Here is an 18,768-nt window from a genome sequence, read left to right on the forward strand (position 1 = left end):
TCACAGACGGGACATTGGCTGTCTTCCCCTTAGGGGCATCGTCTTCCTTCATTCCTTGTCCGTGCTGTTTCAGAGGTTTAGTCCTCATGTCTTGTTCCGCCTTTATTTTCCACGGCAAGATTATAGTAAGGTTGTGTTCATGTAGATGGCAGTGCAGTTTAGTCAAGAATAAATAACTCACCGTTTCTTTCCTGTACTTTTTCCATAAAAGGCTGAATAAACCCAAAAATGTTGTTGGGATAAGCACGTCTCCGCCTTTATTAATGTTTTCTCTACATTGAGAGCTATTGGTATGGTACGGCCATTCTTAGGCGTGCCTTGACGTAAAAGGGCTAAAGTAATAACCCAACTAACAAGAATATTGGAGTTTTTAACACACATTTGTCCAAAAACATAGTTTATAGCTGCGTCTAGCAGAGAGCTCAATGGAATGCGCATTTACATTTAAAAGATGTTGTCAAACTGTTAAAAGAGTGGAACACACACACACACACACACACACACACACACACACACACACACACACACACACACACACACACACACACACACACACACACACACACACACACACACACACACACACACACACACACACACACACACACACACACACACACGCACGCACGCACGCACGCACACACACACACACACACACACACACACACACACACACACGAAGGAAAGAAGCCAACAGTCGGCGACGCCAGGGAAAGCATTGGGGATTGCAATTTGTCTTTTTGTTTTATTTTTACTTCGACTATCAGATAAATTAGAAATGTAATCTGTTTAGGGGAAAGATAATTAAACGCAAAGTGGAAGGAAAAACAACGTGCCAGTGGTGGAACCGAACCCAAGACCTCCGAATATCGCGTCCGGTGCTTTGCACAGGCGCTGGCGAGGTGCCTACAGTGATGCACACAAAATTTCCGCCGTCTGCGATGGTGTTAGCCATCGTCAGCAACTAGGGTAAAGTCATGCCGTCACACGTTCTTACAGAAGGATTCCGCGTTACTGCTGCCGCGTTTCTGGAAATGCGTGTCGCATTTGTAAATCCCTGGCTATAAAGACAGTGTGAAAAGGAAGAGCCTGTGTTTTTCAGCCACAATCGGCTCCCGCCCACACCACCTGCGTCAACCAAGACTGGTTGGCCGACGTCTGTCACGACCAGTTAAGTCCAAACAGGTGGCCTCCCAGTTATCGTTCTCAAATTTAGATACGCTCGACTACAAAGTCTAGGACTTCGTTGCGAGAGAGACCAAAACGCAGCCACATAACACGAAAGACGCGTTTAAGCTCGTCACTGTTTATTGAAAGGCCAACATATCTAAGGACCATTTGATCCGAGCATGCAACCGCTTTCCCGCAGATGGCGGATTCATTGAGTAATTGTAGAAATACACTGTGAGGGAAGTATTTCTCAAAATTTCGTCAAAATATGTCTACTTTGCTGTAGATATTCTCCTGAGCTCATTGAGTAATTGTAGAAATACACTGTGAGGGAAGTATTTCTCAAAATTTGGTCAAAATATGTCTACTTTGCTGTAGATATTCTCCTGAGCCTAAAATCAACAATAAGTTCTCAAATCTCCCGCGCACCCTACAATTGGCTCATTCCAAATTGAATAGGCATCTCTACATTGCTCGAAAACTTGCAACCTTACAACCATCAACACTGAAGGCGACGAACTTAAGAAAAGTGTCAGAGGGTTGCTTCCAAGCGTTGCCCGCTTGATGCTAAAATTTCAAAGGAGGTTTCACAATTTTATGGTGCTAGAGAAGTTGTTCAACTTCTCCTTTGCTATTGTTTGCGCCATAGAAATGCCATTTCCCCTCGTATTTCATTTTATGTTGACTCCTGCTGCATAATATCGTTGGCTCGTATTCAGTGTCAATGGTCTCGAATAGATTACCCAATATGCAAGCATCCGCCATAATGTAAAAAATAGCCGCCGTATCAGAAATAGTGCACTGCAAATAGCGTTACGCACAATCAGTACTTTCCAGCTTCCTCCCCTGTCGCTAGAACCATATGGCTAACAGCACGAGGTGTAGAAAACTTGATAATGCGGAGTCTACCGATGCTGTTTTGAATACTTACAGTCTGAAAATTGAGCAAACTAAGAGATGCAACGAAATATGTAGTACATTCTACGAAGGGACACGAAATCAAAAGCAACTCATAGAATAGTTGCGAATTTGGTTGCGTGAATGGTCCAGATTTAATATATTTGGAACAAGAGGCTTTTGTCAAGAAACGCTATCTAGAGCATCGGTTGCTAGGACAGAGCCACAGCAGAGGAATTGTGCTTAGAGTAAATCCGATCGCATATTGAATATATATATATATATATATATAATAGTGGGTTATCCATACACTGATTCGTGAATATTTTGGTTAGGAGCGGAGTTTAGAGCCCAGCCCTGCCTTGCCAATGGCGTCGATGGGGTTCAGGCTTGACTAGGTGGCTTAAAATTCTCATTTCCCGTCGCCCTAATGCAATCGCTTGGATTTATTGGGCTGGAACATCAAGGTTTTCGCATTTATGTCGACTTCCTTCGGCTTCTTCTGAGCAAACCGCTTTCTCTTCTCTTACCTGGCACCAATTTTGTCTTTTTGGCCCATAACGGAACATTATTTTGCCACGTTTGTCGTTTTCGCATGCTGATCTCAAATATAGCGTATCCTAAGTGTTCAGCTTTCTCTATCATGTTTCTGCAGCAGCCATCGGAAGGGCTTCACAAATGTCGCGTGTCGGTAGAGTTTGCCACTGGTCTTCTTCAGAACGCTTACATATTTATCGTATTTCGCAGCAGACCTCGTGACGTGTTCTTTGTGCTCACTCACACACTCATTGGTCTGCATGATATGGTGTCATTCATGAAGTCATTTATTGCAGGCTCATAACAGTGTTGAGCAGCAAATTGTCACTGCAGCCACGCCATCTTCGATCTGGACGGTGTTGTGCCTGGCCAAAGCCGCCCAGAAATTCAGCCGGACGCCAAACTTCTTTGGCGAACGCCTCCTTCACAAACTTTGGATACTTCTCTGCAAAGCACTAGTGCACTGGAGGCGAGCCGTGCTAAAGGGACAGAAGCGGCGTGTTTCAACATGCGCTGAACGTCCAGACAGCACGGCGCGCCGTGGCCCTGACGGTGAACCCCTTCTCGCCCCGCGGCATATTTGAAGCGAGAGCGCAGCGACCTCTCCCATTGGCCCTGCGAAAGTGCTGCCGTCGGATTGGACCATTTTGAGCGTCAACGGTTCTCGGCAACGGAGTCTCAAGTGCTTCAGTTCGAGACTCCGAGTGTGAGTTCGTCACTAGCGTCCATCGGGAGCAGTTCGCCCCCTGACAGTGCGGACGCGGCGGAATCTCCCCGGCCGTCGCTGCGCGAGAACAGTCGCGTACGGCTATGTTAGCTTTCGGCCCCAGAGCCGATCTTGTTGTGTAAATGCATGTAAATAGTGTATAAAGCCTTTTCTTCATCTCACCAACGCCGACTCGGATTCATCGCTACCGCCCAGGAAGCTGACAGCCCTCGTTCACGAAACGGGTGACGAGCGCTGCGTTACCAGCTCCTTGGCACAACCCTGTTGACGGTGGGCTACTGTGTGATAACCCCACCGGCACAACATTGGTGGCAGCGGTGGGATCTACCTGCACAACCCTGTTGACGGTGGGCTACTGTGTGATAACCCCACCGGCACAACATTGGATGGCAGCTGCGGGATTGACCGGCGTCAGGCACCTCGGCGCGGTGAGTACCTGAAGTTTCCCTCAAACGCCAGACTTCTCTAACACACAGGGTAGCTTAGAGAAAGGCTGAGCGTAGCATTGTGTTAACCTTGCGTGTTTCAAGCCTACAGGAAGTGTTTTGAAAACCAGGGGATGCTGAGAAGTGAACCAGTGTGAGAAAGGCTTGCGCATCTCTTGCTAGGAGCGAGATAGCGAACGTATAGTACACTATTCTAAAAAGGCAATCAACAAGAGGCCGGTGTAAGGATGGAGAGTTACAAGGTCAAAGAACTTTTTCAAATTTGTGATGAGTTGGGCATCGATTTGGGCTCAACAAAAAGAAAAAAGGAAATTCTTGAGATCATGCAGGCAGAAGAAGTGACGGTTGAGGAAGCCGCAGAGGCCTGGGATGATATTCAAGAGAGAAAAGGGAAGGAGGAAGCCAAGAGGCTAGAACTCCAAAAGCGCGATGAGCGTGAAAAGCTAGAACGCCAAAAGCGCGATGAACGTCGCGAGAAAGAGATGCGTGAACGTAGGGAACGTTTCGAGAAAGAGATGCGTGAACGCAGGGAACGTCACGAGAAAGAGATGCGTGAACGTAGGGAACGTCACGAGAAAGAGGACGCCCGCGTATGGCAACTGATGCAGCTGGAGGTTTCAACACATAGAATGAGCGTGGAAAAGATTAAAGCTTTTAATGTCATTCATTGTAACAGTTCGAAGCCGCGAGAGTGTCTGCAACCATTCCTCATTGCTGAGGATATGGCAGAGTACTTGGCAGATTTCGAGCGTGTCTGCAAAAGTAAGCGTTTCGAGCGAGATACTTGGGCACAAAAATTGGTCGCTCTTCTCTCCGCTGAGGCATCGGAAGAAATCAAGCGCGTAATAGACGTTGACTTGAAAAACTACGATTACCTGAAAGAGTCTTTACTGAAAAGACATCGGCTGTCACCAATGGAGCTTGAGGACAGGTATCAGCGGGAGAAAAACTGTACCAAAACGTACTTTGATTTGGCGTATCAGTTGAAAGCCGATGTAACCGAATGGTTAGAAAGTCAGGAAGTCTCGGAGCAAATTGTGCTTGCACCAGAGAATGAGACACAACTTGGGGAAGCGGCCGAGCAAAGCGACCGCAGCAGCGAGCTGATCGAGTCTCGAACAGAAGTGTCTAGGGTTACCTTGGTCGAGCCACTGGCAGCTGAGCCGGTTGGAGCCGACGCCATCGGCGAGAAATCCGCAGTGACACCGTCCTGCACGCCGCCTCACGTAGCTGTAAGCAATCCGATTCCACCAATCGAGAGTGGGGAATTGACAGTAATTCAACCGCCTGACAACTCAGAAGCACAAGTTGTCAAGCATGGCGGAGATGTAGTCAGGCTAGGAGACGACAAATTGGCAATTTCCGAAGTCAGAGTCGACGTAGATCATGACACACAGAAAAACGAAGTTGCGCTCATGGAAATTGCGCAGCTCACAAGTGTTGAACAGCTAAGGCAGAACCATGACGCGGACGCTGTCGAGAACCACACCTGTAAAGTCGACAGCGAGCGACTAGATAGGAGCCATGAATCTTCCTGTCCTGACGCGCTCAATTGTATTGGCGAAAACAACCCTAGGGCGAACATGGACCTCACGCGATCCGAAGCGCCGCAGCTGTCGGACGAACGTGATCGTGCGCCGGTTAGCGCTGAGCGATGCGGCACACCGGCAGATCAGTGTAACTTGAGTGGCGAGCCTGCAGAGGATATGCCTAGCTCGGGGGCTGGCGTGAGCGAGCCTTGTCCTTGTTCGGACGCGACTGGCAGTGAGTCATGCGCTGCTGGCCGCGATGCAGGCACGGCGCCGCACTTCAACGATGCCGGCGCCATACTAGCTCCGGTTACCGGCAGCTTGAAAGAGCTGGCACCAACAGAAAGAAAGCAAACATTCAAGTGCAGCCGCCGAAACGAGCAAAAAGGCAGGTGCATGAAAGAATGCTGTCACCGAAAGGTGAGAAAACGCAAACGATCGCGAAAGGAAAAGAAGCGGCGATCTCAGCGGCGCAAATGCACTCGGGCTGAGAAAATGCGCGATTGGTGCGCAAAGCGTAAGGAACGAGACAGATCGTTCAACAAAGCGAGCAAATTGTGCACGTCTGTTCTTTCACACCCAAAGTGGAAAGAAAGGTCTCGTAGAGAAATGGACAGCCGAGGCTGTGTCGGAGGGAGGAGAGCCAAACCACCTAAATACTGCTACGCATTCTGCCGCTTGCGGAAAAGAGCAGCACAATGCGAACTCGGATGCTTTGAGTCATGCACTCGAGACATAGCTACCTTCGACGAGCCTTTCGTCACTAACGGTGACTTTGTAGGCAGATCGGGGCAAAATTGAATGACCTCCTTACTTCCTCAGTTGTGGTCTACGGTCCAAGTGATTTCAAGGAGACTCTTTTCCATTACTGATTAATAATTTTCCTTGATATTTAATGTATCGCTAATGTGCAAAATTGTTGTTTGAACCTTGTGTACTGCATCCTATACACTTGTCTCTTGTTGTAGTGGGAGCAAAAAGGGGACAACAATTTAGCTAATTGAATTTGAAATTTTGCCTCTGTCTGGTGTTTGACGGGTGGCCGAGGGTACTTGCTTGTGTTGGGTGTTGCCTGTTGTCGGTCGGTTCTGCAAGCCGCAGAAAAGTCTACCGTTACCAGTGGCGAGTGGCAAGGGCATCGGAGCGACCCGAGCGAAGTTGATCGACGTGCCCCGGCAACAAGGCTGTCGGCAGAGATCCTGACCTGGCGAGTGGAACCCGAGGCACGTGAGGCTACCTGGCGCCCGGACACTGTACGTGAGCTTGGAGGAACCTGGCGAACGAGCGCGCCCGGCATCCGAGCCACATGCGAGCAGCTCGTCTTCCCGGCGCATTGTCTGATGGCGGGGGTGTTGTTGTGCCTGGCCAAAGCCGCCCAGAAATTCAGCCGGACGCCAAACTTCTTTGGCGAACGCCTCCTTCACAAACTCTGGATACTTCTCTGCAAAGCACTAATGCACTGGAGGTGAGCCGTGCTAAAGGGACAGAAGCGGCGTGTTTCAACATGCGCTGAACGTCCAGACAGCACGGCGCGCCGTGGCCCTGACGGTGAACCCCTTCTCGCCCCGCGGCATATTTGAAGCGAGAGCGCAGCGACCTCTCCCATTGGCCCTGCGAAAGTGCTGCCGTCGGATTGGACCATTTTGAGCGTCAACGGTTCTCGGCAACGGAGTCTCAAGTGCTTCCGTTCGAGACTCCGAGTGTGAGTTCGTCACGAGCGTCCATCGGGAGCAGTTCGCCCCCTGACAGTGCGGACGCGGCGGAAACTCCCCGGCCGTCGCTGCGCGAGAACAGTCGCGTACGGCTATGTTAGCTTTCGGCCCCAGAGCCGATCTTGTTGTGTAAATACATGTAAATAGTGTATAAAGCCTTTTCTTCATCTCACCAACGCCGACTCGGATTCATCGCTACCGCCCAGGAAGCTGACAGCCCTCGTTCACGAAACGGGTGACGAGCGCTGCGTTACCAGCTCCTTGGCACAACCCTGTTGACGGTGGGCTACTGTGTGATAACCCCACCGGCACAACATTGGTGGCAGCGGTGGGATCTACCGGCACAACCCTGTTGACGGTGGGCTACTGTGTGATAACCCCACCGGCACAACAACGGCGGCAAGGCCGAAAACTGGAGAAAGGCGCAGGAACGTTTATCGCTGTAAAAATGCCTTTGTTGAAAGAATATTCAATCAATCTTTGTGTACTGGGCACCTTCGTGGGGGAAAACTTTCATGCTTTTCGAAACGCTATACAGGTACTGTCAGCATCAGATAATCCAGTTCTAAGGCCTTAGCCAGCTCTAAAAAGGAGCTCTATTTGCAAAAATAGCCCTGCGTATATTAGACAGGTTACCAATGCTGCTGTGGGGTCTGATGGCAACAGCTGCTACTCCGCAGCTATATGCTGGATGCGGCTAACATCATATTTTTAATAAAAGAAACAATGACGGACGCTAGCGGTTGCTTTCAGTCTCAGAACGCGAAGTTAGACATCGCATGCAATGCTTTTGATCGGCTAGATAAAGCCTAGAAATGTAGAGTGTATTTTTCTATGGTAAGGTTATGTTATGTGTGCGGGCGGGATGTTATGCATGTTCACATAGCGCGTGATAGGGCCACAAGCGAGGATATGCCGTGTTTTCCTTAAGCAAAACATGGCAACTCTTAAAGAGTATCAATGTGTTTTTTTTTAATAACGTTGTGATTTCTTCAGGCCAATCTGATATGGTCCGTAAAAATTCGCATCAACGGCGACCTTATAAGAAGCTCTAGAATAAATGGTTATTTTTGATTGCGTAAAGTTGCCAGTAAAAGTAAAAGCCAGTTGGTGTGCTTTCATGATGAAAGCAAAGCGCAAAAGATGCGCGAGGACGTAAAGACTGCGCAGGCACGCGCTACTCACAACTGATGTTTATTGCTGAAACACGCAATACCTACAAGTCACAAAGAACACACACACACACAGTCACATACACACACACGCACACACACACGCACACGCACACGTACACACACAAATAAGCGGAATCCCATCGGAAGTTTAGGTCAGCGCGTGAAATAATTGTAAACCACACGTGCCGCTCATCGCTGGGAAAAAAAGAAATCAATAGAGGGAATTGTCGATAAGAATATCAATGCAAAGTGCAGGCTACAAAATTGATTTCACAGTGCCATGGTAGCGAAGGGCTCACTGACACTCACATTTTGATGTTTTCTAATATGGTATGCCTCCATAACTTCACGTACAGGCTGGTCGCAAAGCGCGAAAAGTACGGTGGTTTTTGAAAAAAAAAAAAGTGGGGCACACTTTGTCTTCTTCCTGTGCTCCTCTTTTTCTCTGCATGCGCGGAAATGCGCAGAAGGATTCCGGCACCGATATTTTAGGGAATTCTGGTGTTCCCTTAGCCTAATGGTGAGGCACCAACCCGTCTGCCCTTAACACCGCTTCGCAAGACATTTGCACATACTCCATCAGAACAGGGTATCAACGTTGAGCGGCGCTAACGATTAAACCATGCCTTTTTCCCTTATCGCAATCACCTGTATCGAATGTATCGGCTGTATCGAATTTGTTATCACAAACTGCTTATTTTTTTTTTTTTTCTGCCCAGAAAAAACCACGGGGATGTCACAGTGGCCTGCTTTCTTTAGCCCATGAGCCATTCTATGTACATCGGCCCCTCGCCAACTTTCTGTTCTGACGCTCCAGTGAAACATTCTGCGATTTGCAACCCGCTTTAGGTCATCGCATCAGTTTTCCGCAAGTAATCCAGATAACATTCATGGCATTTACAAGATTCACTAACTTCTTTTGACCTGTGCAGAGATGCTTTCTTGCAAGGATTGAATGCAAGATTTAGTGATGGCTGCCTTATGATAAGACGTCGCATTACTATTTTTGATAAATTTTGAGTGTCCAGAGGCATAATCGAGAAGCGATTTGGCAAACCTGGGACTGCAAGTCCAACAGAGTCCGGGCACGTGGATAACGGCTCTAAAAAGTGAAGTACCCCATTTTTTGGCGGTTCAGCTGTGAAATTCAAGCCTAAGCTGCATTCGTTAAAAACTTTCAGAAACTCTGGGATGCTGTGATTTAGTTCAGACTCAAGAAAAAAGACAGCGTAATCATCAACATATCTAAAAATATTTTGAACCAATCCTATTGAATTACGCAGAATATTCCTATTCACTTGAGCGAGGAAAATGTTGCTCAGTATATGGGCTGTGCACGAACCGATATAAACACCTGTGGGTTGAATGAAGAAGCCTCCTTCCAATCCGATGACTGTTGACGATAAATAGAAAGACAGAATTGCCATGAAGGAATCTACCGACTCACAGCTTCTGCCCATAAAGGCGATTTCATCGTTATCACATCGTTATCATTCGTAGTATATGGGAATAGAATAGTTCAAATCTTGAACGTCTATGCTAAAAACACCACACTGCCCCGAGTTTTTGGACCTCAGAAGGTTGTCCACAGCTTCCGAATTTGGTATGACGAAGGGATCCAGCACATCAAACGAGGTGAGATGTTTCTGCATGTAAAAGGTGACTAGGTGCAGCCAAGTATGCTTCTTTTTTCGTGTGTTTTTCCTTTGTGACTTGTATAAATTGCGTGTTTCAGCAGAAAACATGAGTGGTGAGTCGCGCCTGTCTGCGTCGTCTTTACGTCATCGTGTCTCTTTTGCATTTTGTTTTTATCACGGTTATTAATCCTCGGCGTAGCATAATTCGTTGCACTGTAGTGTTTCTCACACTGCTCATATGCACTACACTTACCCTGAACAACGACTTGAAAGTTTGTCTCGTCTCTCCCATAGGCGTTAGAGGCCATGCAAGTGAACAACGATGAATCTCGACGATCCGCAGACTTCACGTGGATTTCGGAGACGACATGTTCTGGCAGCGTCGTGGTGGTTTCTTTATACCTGGAAAATAAACATTGCGAAAAAAATCTTTTTACAAAGAAGACTGATAGTAGAAGATAATCAATAAAAGGTTTTATGTATTGTAACTATTTACTTGTTGATGAAGCTTTTTGCATAGCGGTAACTCCGAGGCCGCGCCAGAATGAGAGCCTCGAGTTACTGCCGTTCAGGAGTTGGAAACCCCGAATCAATATATTTCTACGACAGAGTTGTGTTGTCGCAAATTTCTGTTTATCACAGAGGTAACACTAATGCGTTAGTCATAACTATCTTACGTTATAGTTAAATGTTCGGGCCAGTTATTACTAACTGTCACTAGTGTTGGCCTCCTGGCATCCTAGCTCGACGTAAATATTTTTTAGACCAGCACTACGCATAATCCAGAGCGTTCTTTCCTGGCCCTTTTGACTCCCCCCTCCGCCTCAAATCCAAATATAACTGCGTTTACGCCTGCGTCGTTGTGCGCCAGTAACAATAAAATATATTTGTGAGCTGAGCTGTCTCGCACCAGAAACAGCGGTTGTATTGTATACAACTTTATTTGAACCTCTTTTCTTCACATCCTTTCCTCTTTATACTAAGCAAATTCGGTGTCTATAAAAATATTGCGCCGGAATGCCACCACAGGCATGATGGGTGTCTTGAAATTCTAAGTATAGATTATCGCACGTACCAAATAAATGTGCAACAAAGGGATGCAAGACGGAGCAAAAACGAAGAGTTTATTTCGTGTTAGCAAACGTTGAGCAAACATTTGTGCAGGGGCCAGCTCTCCCGGCTTCTGCAGCCGCAAAACAAAGCATATATAGGCTCATGAGTGTGGACAGGATTTGTGCGTCAGCGGTGGAACACCGTCATCGCCGAGAAATGGATTGATTCATGATTAAAAGAATGGTTGTATGAATTAGAGGGTGAACAAACATGTGTGCGCTGAAAATTTCATTGATGTGGGGCAATTAGGCAACTAGACACAGAGAAGTCAATTAGACATCAAAATAGCCAATGACGTCGATAAGTTGTGAAGACTTCAAAACAGCCATGGACGTCGAAGTTGAGCAACATACGTCAAAATCGTGCAAAACAAAAAACGGAATGACGTGCAACTTTACTTTAAAAGACATGGGAATGAACGAATTTAAAAAACAAAATGAGAAAAATAGAAATAAGAATTAACCTAGAGACAAAAAAACAAAAATAGTAAAGAAAAAAAAAGGAAAAAGAAGCATATATGAGTGAAAAAGTGACATATGTACGCAAAAAGTTGCAGGAAAGGCTTCTGCTTTACCGCACTTAAGAGAGCGCTAAGTGCCTCCAACAAGCTTTTCAGCCGGCAGAGGGAAAAAGGATGAAGGGTAGGAGGTGACCGATGGCTTCGTGGCTTTGAATGCAAAGGCGAGAGTGGAGGGTTACGCAACCGGAAGATGGCTGCCACGGAGAGAACACGAAGTGAGTGCCATGGAAAAAGAGGGTTATGTCCATGGCGGAGAAATGCGAGGCAGGAGAACGGTTCCGCGGGAAGCACCCGCACGATGGCTACCTTGAGCGCGGAATGTTATTGCGAGAGCGGAGGTTTGCAACAGGAGGGTCCTTGCCATAGGAACCAATCAGACGATTGCTGCCGTAAAAGGAGAAGGTCATGGTGAGAGCAGCGAAATGTGGAGGATGCGCTAACCGTTATGTCTAAACAGACGAATCGAACAGCTGCCACTGCTTTACGGTATATGGAAAGATCAGTGGTAGTATTTCAAAAGCGCGCGTTCCATCTCTCTGCCTAACTTTGCGAGAGGAAAAAAAAAAAGAGATTAAGTGCGTGAAGTATTATTTTCTTTGTTACCCAAAAGACTCTTCACTGGCTCGTGATGTTCTATGCTTTTTTTACGCACATATTTTATAGATTACGGCTTGAATCTGAAAATGGAATTACGAAATATTTTGGCTACTTATCGCTCTAATGTATGTTCGCCCAGGCGGGAATACAAGGGTGTGCAGTAAATGCCGCCTCAGCGCATGCAAGTCACACATCTCGTGCACTACAACATGGTGTGCTGCTGTTTTTTTTTTTATGTAAACTAAAACTCAAGTCTACAATAAGTGATGTTTTCTCTTGAAGTGACGGGGAAGATGGCTTTCTAAGCACTGGGAATGCTTTGAAAGAACTTGTCGCGAATACTGCTTCAGATGGGCATAGACTCCGGATGCCAGCAATGTGCGATCGCAGCATGTTACATTATAGGCGTTAAATATTTGTAGTCTAAGAATAATTTTTAGCTACTTCAGTGTAAACCTGAGAGTACAGGAACAATAGATTTCAGACTATTAGGCTTCTTTGCGAGAATGTTATGGCATTCACTGTGCTCTTACAAAAGTATTCCGCAGCAATAACAATGGCAGTTCTTAAAGAGAAAATGTTCAACATGTGGAAAACATACTGAAGTCCTCCTTTCGCTTCACTTCACGACTAAAATACAATTTTCTGGCTACCTTCATCATGTTTAACACAACTAATAGCACTCCTCCCTGATCGCCCAGCTACCTTTTGCCCACAATACAGTAGCCATCATAATCTTGAGCATTTTAAGTTCTTTTTTATCACATACCAATTTAAACACACCTGCTCCTGAATTTCAGGTATGTTTGGTGTCTTAATGACTTACCGTATCATCATTCACTCTCTGAATTCGGAAGTGCTGACTGGCTCCTTTTGTAATGGTAAAACAGATGCGTTCGAATATTTACCTATTGTCGGCTTGGAAGTTGAGCACTTGGCGATCCTTGGTCCACGTGATATTTATGGGCTTTTCGCCGAAGGCCTCGCAGCGGATTCGGACGTCTTCTCCTTTCTGCACGTTCTGTGAGCTGAACTGTGACTTGAAAAAGGCCGGAACTGGTTCGTGCCGGCGAGTGGAAAAAGCAAAAACAAGGAGGAAGCTTTATCAGCACAGAGGCCAAAAATGATGACACTCTCATTACTGCACGATTTTAAATTTTTGTTCAACGTAACATTCACTTCGGCAACTCTATACCCATAATTTCACGGCACCTGCCGGTGACTGGCTGTATACTGCTGAACTCTAGACGGCACTGAGTACTGCTCTAGCGACCAGCGAGTGATGCTAGAATCAACATGCTGCGAAAAAAAAAATCGAATTATATTCTGGACATAAAATTAAGGAGTAACCATGCCGACCACAGGTTTCCACTTTCGAGGGAACAGTAGTGTTGATATAAGTTCAAGCAAGAGGAAACAATAGAAAGAATGTTTGATCAACAACATAATGTTACTGAGAAATATCTTTGCCGTGAAATTTCATTAGAGATGTTATTTTAGGAGTCTCTTTTCTGCTTTAAGAATGCTTCAATACAAAATTTAAAGGCCTCCTTAGGCAACGTGATTCGATTGTTTTTGTACAGTAAAACTGCACATGCATAATTTTTTTCTTCGCACGTTTTTCTATCAAAATTTTTGTAATGCTATTCGCCTTTACGTTTAAGCATTCCTACCTCTGTTTTTCGGTACGCAGATACTAGTGTGCATATCTCAATGTGGGTCGCTCAAAGCTGCTTAGAATATACGCATTGAACAAGGCAATAAACCAGCGCGAGGCAAGATGGTACAAGTGAAGGACAGACACATTCCGGTGAGTATTTTATTCACTCCTTCAACATGTACCAACCGGCCCATATTCGCCTTTTTCTAAAACAAACATTCGCTCCTCCGTGTCTGCGGCCGCGCCCCGATAAAAGAAGACACGTGCCTCATTTCCAGCCTTTAGCATATTTTGTCTGTCTCCTAAAATGTGGTGCCTTCTCGCTAGACATGCCGCATACAGTAAGTGTAAATAGAGAACAAGCCTTTTCGTGGGGCCTAAGCAGCAGTATTAACAGTCAAAAAAGTGAGACTGTACTTACGATGAGCAAAGCCGCTGTTTTAAATCTCTAGTGCGTCTGCAAAACTTTCTTGGACACAGATTTGGGCCGCTCATTGCAGGGAGCAAAACGGCAAAATGTGGTGCAATGCATTATGCATGCCTCCGTTGCTATATCAACGAGCTAAGAGACCTTCGTTTGCAACAAAAGGACATAATGGAGACATGAGCCATTTCAAAGCATATCCGCTACACAAACGCGAAGAAGAACGGCGGGATATTGCTTTTGCGTCAGTGTCGCTGGAGTATTCAACATGGGTACAGTGGTACCGAACTAGAGGCACTAAATTCGGCGGAAAACGGAGCCCTCAAATTTATTGCGCGTCTGCTGAGAGCCATTTTCAATTGGGAAGAATCTCAACGGGTCGAAGACAAGCCCACAAATGTGAATTAAGTTTTAGGTCTAACCAAGAGGCTGTTTATATATTTGAGCGGTTGTCTTGTGAGAACCCACAGAAAGCTATGCCGTGGGATCTGACTTCCCAGCGCAGGCATAACTCTAAATATATTGCTCTCAGCATAATTCTTCTTGACCGACAGTATACGTCTCTGTTCAAAAATGTATTTTAATTGTGTACTCCTTTTTAAAATAACCGCGAATATCCAAAGCTGGTTATGGATTGTCGTCAAATATTTGTCCTATTCCTTAAGCAGCTCAGTTTCCGTTAGTAGCATACATTGTTCTACAGAGATCTCCAGTTACGCTTAAAGGGCAACTCCGGTGGTTTTTTCATAATTTTGTGTTTTAGCCGAATTACCTTCCTCGGCATGTCCTGACTCCAATACAAAAAAAAAATCATTTTTTGAAATTCCCATTGGAACTATTTAAAAAACAAAAACAGCAAATTGAAACAAAAACTGCTTTCACTGCAAGAAACGGCGTCCCAATTGACAAAATGGTGACGTCACAAACAGTATTAACACTCGTACGTGCGTTCGATGGTGAAAATAACGTATAGAAATCATGACGCACTGCATAAAATGTCTGAGGTAGTTCAATATAAGCCTCACAATTTCATAATAACGCGCTAAATGAACAGTAACGCCAGTGTACTTTGTGTGACGTCAGAAACTCAGTGTTGCCCGCAGAAATAGTCTCAACTTAAGCCATGAAAACTGCATATTTTAAAGTCGTGTTGCGCGCGAACGCATCATCACACGGCTCCCAAAATTTGTAGAATGCGTCAGGACAGAGAGGAGAACCTACAGTAAAATTAACACTAGAATATTCGAATGTCAGAAAACCTGCGGAGCTGCCCTTTAAACTCTGCCTTGTAGGTACGATGTCAAATAGCAATGGCACGCTCAACAGTCAGAGGTCTTCTTTGCATATCAGTTCGCAATCAGAGAGACCAATTTATGTCATATTTCTATTTTTATAAACACCAAGACCTCCTTTCAATTAAATCGGATGAACGTGATTTGACGTCCGTGAACAGGGCCTGATAGTCCGAATGCAATTCACATAAATCGAACATTGTTTCATCGAAATAAATATCCTGTTGCAAAAGAAAAAGAAATGAATGGGTGACCTACATGCGTAGGGTCGGACAAGCGAACGAATGGTTCCGGGCTAGATTTTATTTATTTATTTATTTATTTATTTATTTATTTATTTATTTATTTATTTATTTATTTATTTATTTATTTATTTATTTATTTATTTATTTATTTATTTATTTATTTATTTATTTATTGATTCTGCAATCCCAGTGTTGGGATTTTAGCATGGTGGAATCGTCCCGATGATTTTTCAGTGCACTTAATTTACTTTGGATTTTTGTATTCCATAAAGATGTTTAAGTCCCTTTGCGACCATATTATCTAATTTTATGTGATGTTTTAGTCCGTTCCAATTAGATGTGACGTTACGGCCCTCTATATTGATGAGGAAATGTGTGGTGAAGTTATTACTGTAGTACTGTCGCAAAACATATGAATTGCCTATGAGAGGCTACGTGGTTATGGTCTGGACGTGGCCTCGACTAATACGCATTTTAGTCACATGACATCCAGGCTCGCTCTAAAAGACCACTCTAAAGCAATTGTATTATTATTTGCCGTCTCCATTATAACCTAAGCGACATCAGCATGTCCCTGAGTGCAGTCTGCCGGGGTTTTTCTTGATCGTAGAGAATGCACTTGAAAAACAAAATGTGCCTTTTTTTCCTTTTATGGAGTGTGTACATGAAATTTCAGAATGTTCACAAGAATAATGTTTAGGGGTAAGAAAAGTTTCTGTTTGATCAAGCTTTTCCCCGGTCGGCCTAACTGGCTTTCTATTTCGCACAAATAGCTACCCCCTCCTAAAAAAATACTATCGGGATAAAGAAAAATGTGAACGGCGCGTCTCCTACGCTCTGTGTTATTCTAACGTCAGAGCCGTCCATGATAGAGCTGCTGGCGTGTCTAGAGTGCCTTTATCACCCACGCACAACCACCACGACAACAGATTTGAATAAAATGTGCGTGTGTACCGCGCTGTTCGCATTCTCTTATAGCATCTGCATGTTTTCGGAAGCTACGGTTTTCGATAGAAACATTTTTCTACACTGAGTAAAGTTCAAAGTCTATGCAAATCGAAATCCTGCATGAAACTCTATAATCTTTCTAAACTAAACGTGCCTAGCAATGAATATAGCTTGTTTACGTGCCTGCATATCTGGTATAGGTTTTCGCAATCACTTATATGCTGAACCGGTTAGACCCTCACAATACTCGGACACTATAGCTCGCTTTGGTCTAATATTGATTCAGAATGGGAGAAAATAGAGCGTAATAAACCTTATTGCTTGGGTATGGATTTAATAGCGCACTGAATTCAAATATCCTCTAGAAATTTGTACAAAAATTGTTCGTGCATGTGGCCATGGGCAACAGTAGATTCGATCCTTCCTTTTTATTTTTATTTCCTTCACTTGTACTCACTGACTAAACATAAACCCAGACGTCTCATTCCGTACTTCAAACTGTAGTCGCATCGTTCTCGTGGTCTTGACTCAGCATCAACCGTGCTCTTACCATGAACTCGTAACTTGACTACTTCGCTGAGGCTCGGTTTGACGTTGTTTGTCGCTTGGCACATGTACTCCCCGGCGTCCTTGAGTCCAATCTCCCGCAGCACTAGCGACCCGTTCTCCAGGATTTGAATGTACGGGTTGCTGATTATGGTCTGCGACTCGACGAGGGGCCCCGCTGCGGGAAATGAGGACGAGAGAAAATAAGAGCACTCGTGTCAGCGTGGGCCCGCATGTATTCCAGTGGACCCAGAAAATAGCTTAGACCGCGGCATCAGGTAGCCTAACAGTGCATTCGCCTCCATAAAACACACTATTTCACGCCAGGGAGAACTTGCTGGTCCCGCGAATAGGTAACAGTGTTTTCGAGCATGCCGAGCGTGCGGGTATTGTAGCCTCCCGTTCCTGTTATTCGGAGTGTAAACCGTTACGACGCCATCGTTTCGAAAACAACGCTACCACCGTGCCGTTGCGTCCGCGCGCAAGCTCATGAAAATATCGGCGACCGTAGCAGAGCCTTTGGTGGAGCTTTTCCCCCTTTCCTTCAAACTTCGGTCTTCAATTCTAATCCCTTGGCACGGGCGGCAGTTCCCGGGCGTCGCTGTGTACGGATCGCAACAAAAATTCCATTTCTATGCAAATACCGGCCGGCGCGAACTGCGTTACCATAGTTAATGCGCGAGAGAATTGCGGAAAAGGGCCGGGGAATATGCGCATATAGATATCTCCGTGCGAACACCTCTGTCGCCAGGAGAAAACGCGCTTCCAACGTTACGCACGTGTGCCGCGGGTGCTGCCGAAATGGGTAGAAGAAGATCCGGTTGCGCAAAGAGCGTTCCCCTCTCCCCTTTAACACCACCTGCGAGAAACTGTTGGCGATTCCGCTTGAACGCGAGCGTCGTAGAGAACGCACGCGCTTTCAGATCTTGGCTCACTTTGCGCCGACGCGAACAGAGAGCAGGCACTATTCCCTTATCCCTTACCACCCTCCTGTCGTCTTCCCTTGTAGAGTTTCAAGCCTTTTCGAGGAGCACCGGGAAACGATGACCAAACAGATACAAAATAAACAGAGGTGGGCGGGAGAAAGTTGTTGCTTCTGAAGGCGGAACCACAGGTCTGATTCGATATCGACGAAAACAGTGCTCCAGCTCTTTTTGTTTTGCTTACGAGGTTGCTTGTTTGGAACACGTTTTCGTGCGGCATGTGTCTGCGGAGCTGCTCTGAATGTGGGGAAGAACCAAAGGAAATCAAGATGGTCGAGACGTCGCAGCGAGAAGCGAAACAGCTGCAAGGCGACAAGGGGGGGGGGGGAGGAGTGAGGGGGTCGCATGGTAGATGACGGAGGCGTGAAGACGTCCCTTCCAGCGCACGCGCACGAATGCATCCCATCACATCAGCTGTTCTCAGATTTATCTTCGCTTCACTCCTCACCCTTCCGCGTCGTTTGGCTGTTTTTTGCGGCTGTCGAGAGAATAGAGTGGGGGCATCCGAAAGAACGTTTCAAGCTGCATATAAAAGACTTATGGATCTGAGCCCGACCAGCCTCCTCCAAGGGGGCACTGAATGTCAAGCTGTTAGCAGTGCTTTTCTTTT

The 18,768-nt window shown here is 45.8% G+C and overlaps 1 protein-coding gene across 1 annotated transcript in view; it reads right to left on the reverse strand.

Moving 5' to 3' along the window:
• LOC146193974 (cell adhesion molecule Dscam1-like) overlaps nucleotides 1–18,768 on the reverse strand; it is a 640,182-nt gene that overhangs the window by 180,177 nt on the left and 441,237 nt on the right. The window contains exons 11-13 of the mRNA XM_084600664.1: nucleotides 17,180–17,353; nucleotides 12,969–13,116; nucleotides 10,084–10,232 (exon numbers count right to left, since the gene is read on the reverse strand). Coding sequence (XP_084456790.1) covers nucleotides 10,084–10,232; nucleotides 12,969–13,116; nucleotides 17,180–17,353 — 471 coding nt within the window. The remainder of the gene's footprint in view (nucleotides 1–10,083; nucleotides 10,233–12,968; nucleotides 13,117–17,179; nucleotides 17,354–18,768) is intronic.

Source organism: Amblyomma maculatum, chromosome 4 (assembly GCF_055883805.1).
Source record: "Amblyomma maculatum isolate TAMU_Amacu chromosome 4, ASM5588380v1, whole genome shotgun sequence".
Lineage (NCBI taxonomy): Eukaryota > Metazoa > Arthropoda > Arachnida > Ixodida > Ixodidae > Amblyomma > Amblyomma maculatum.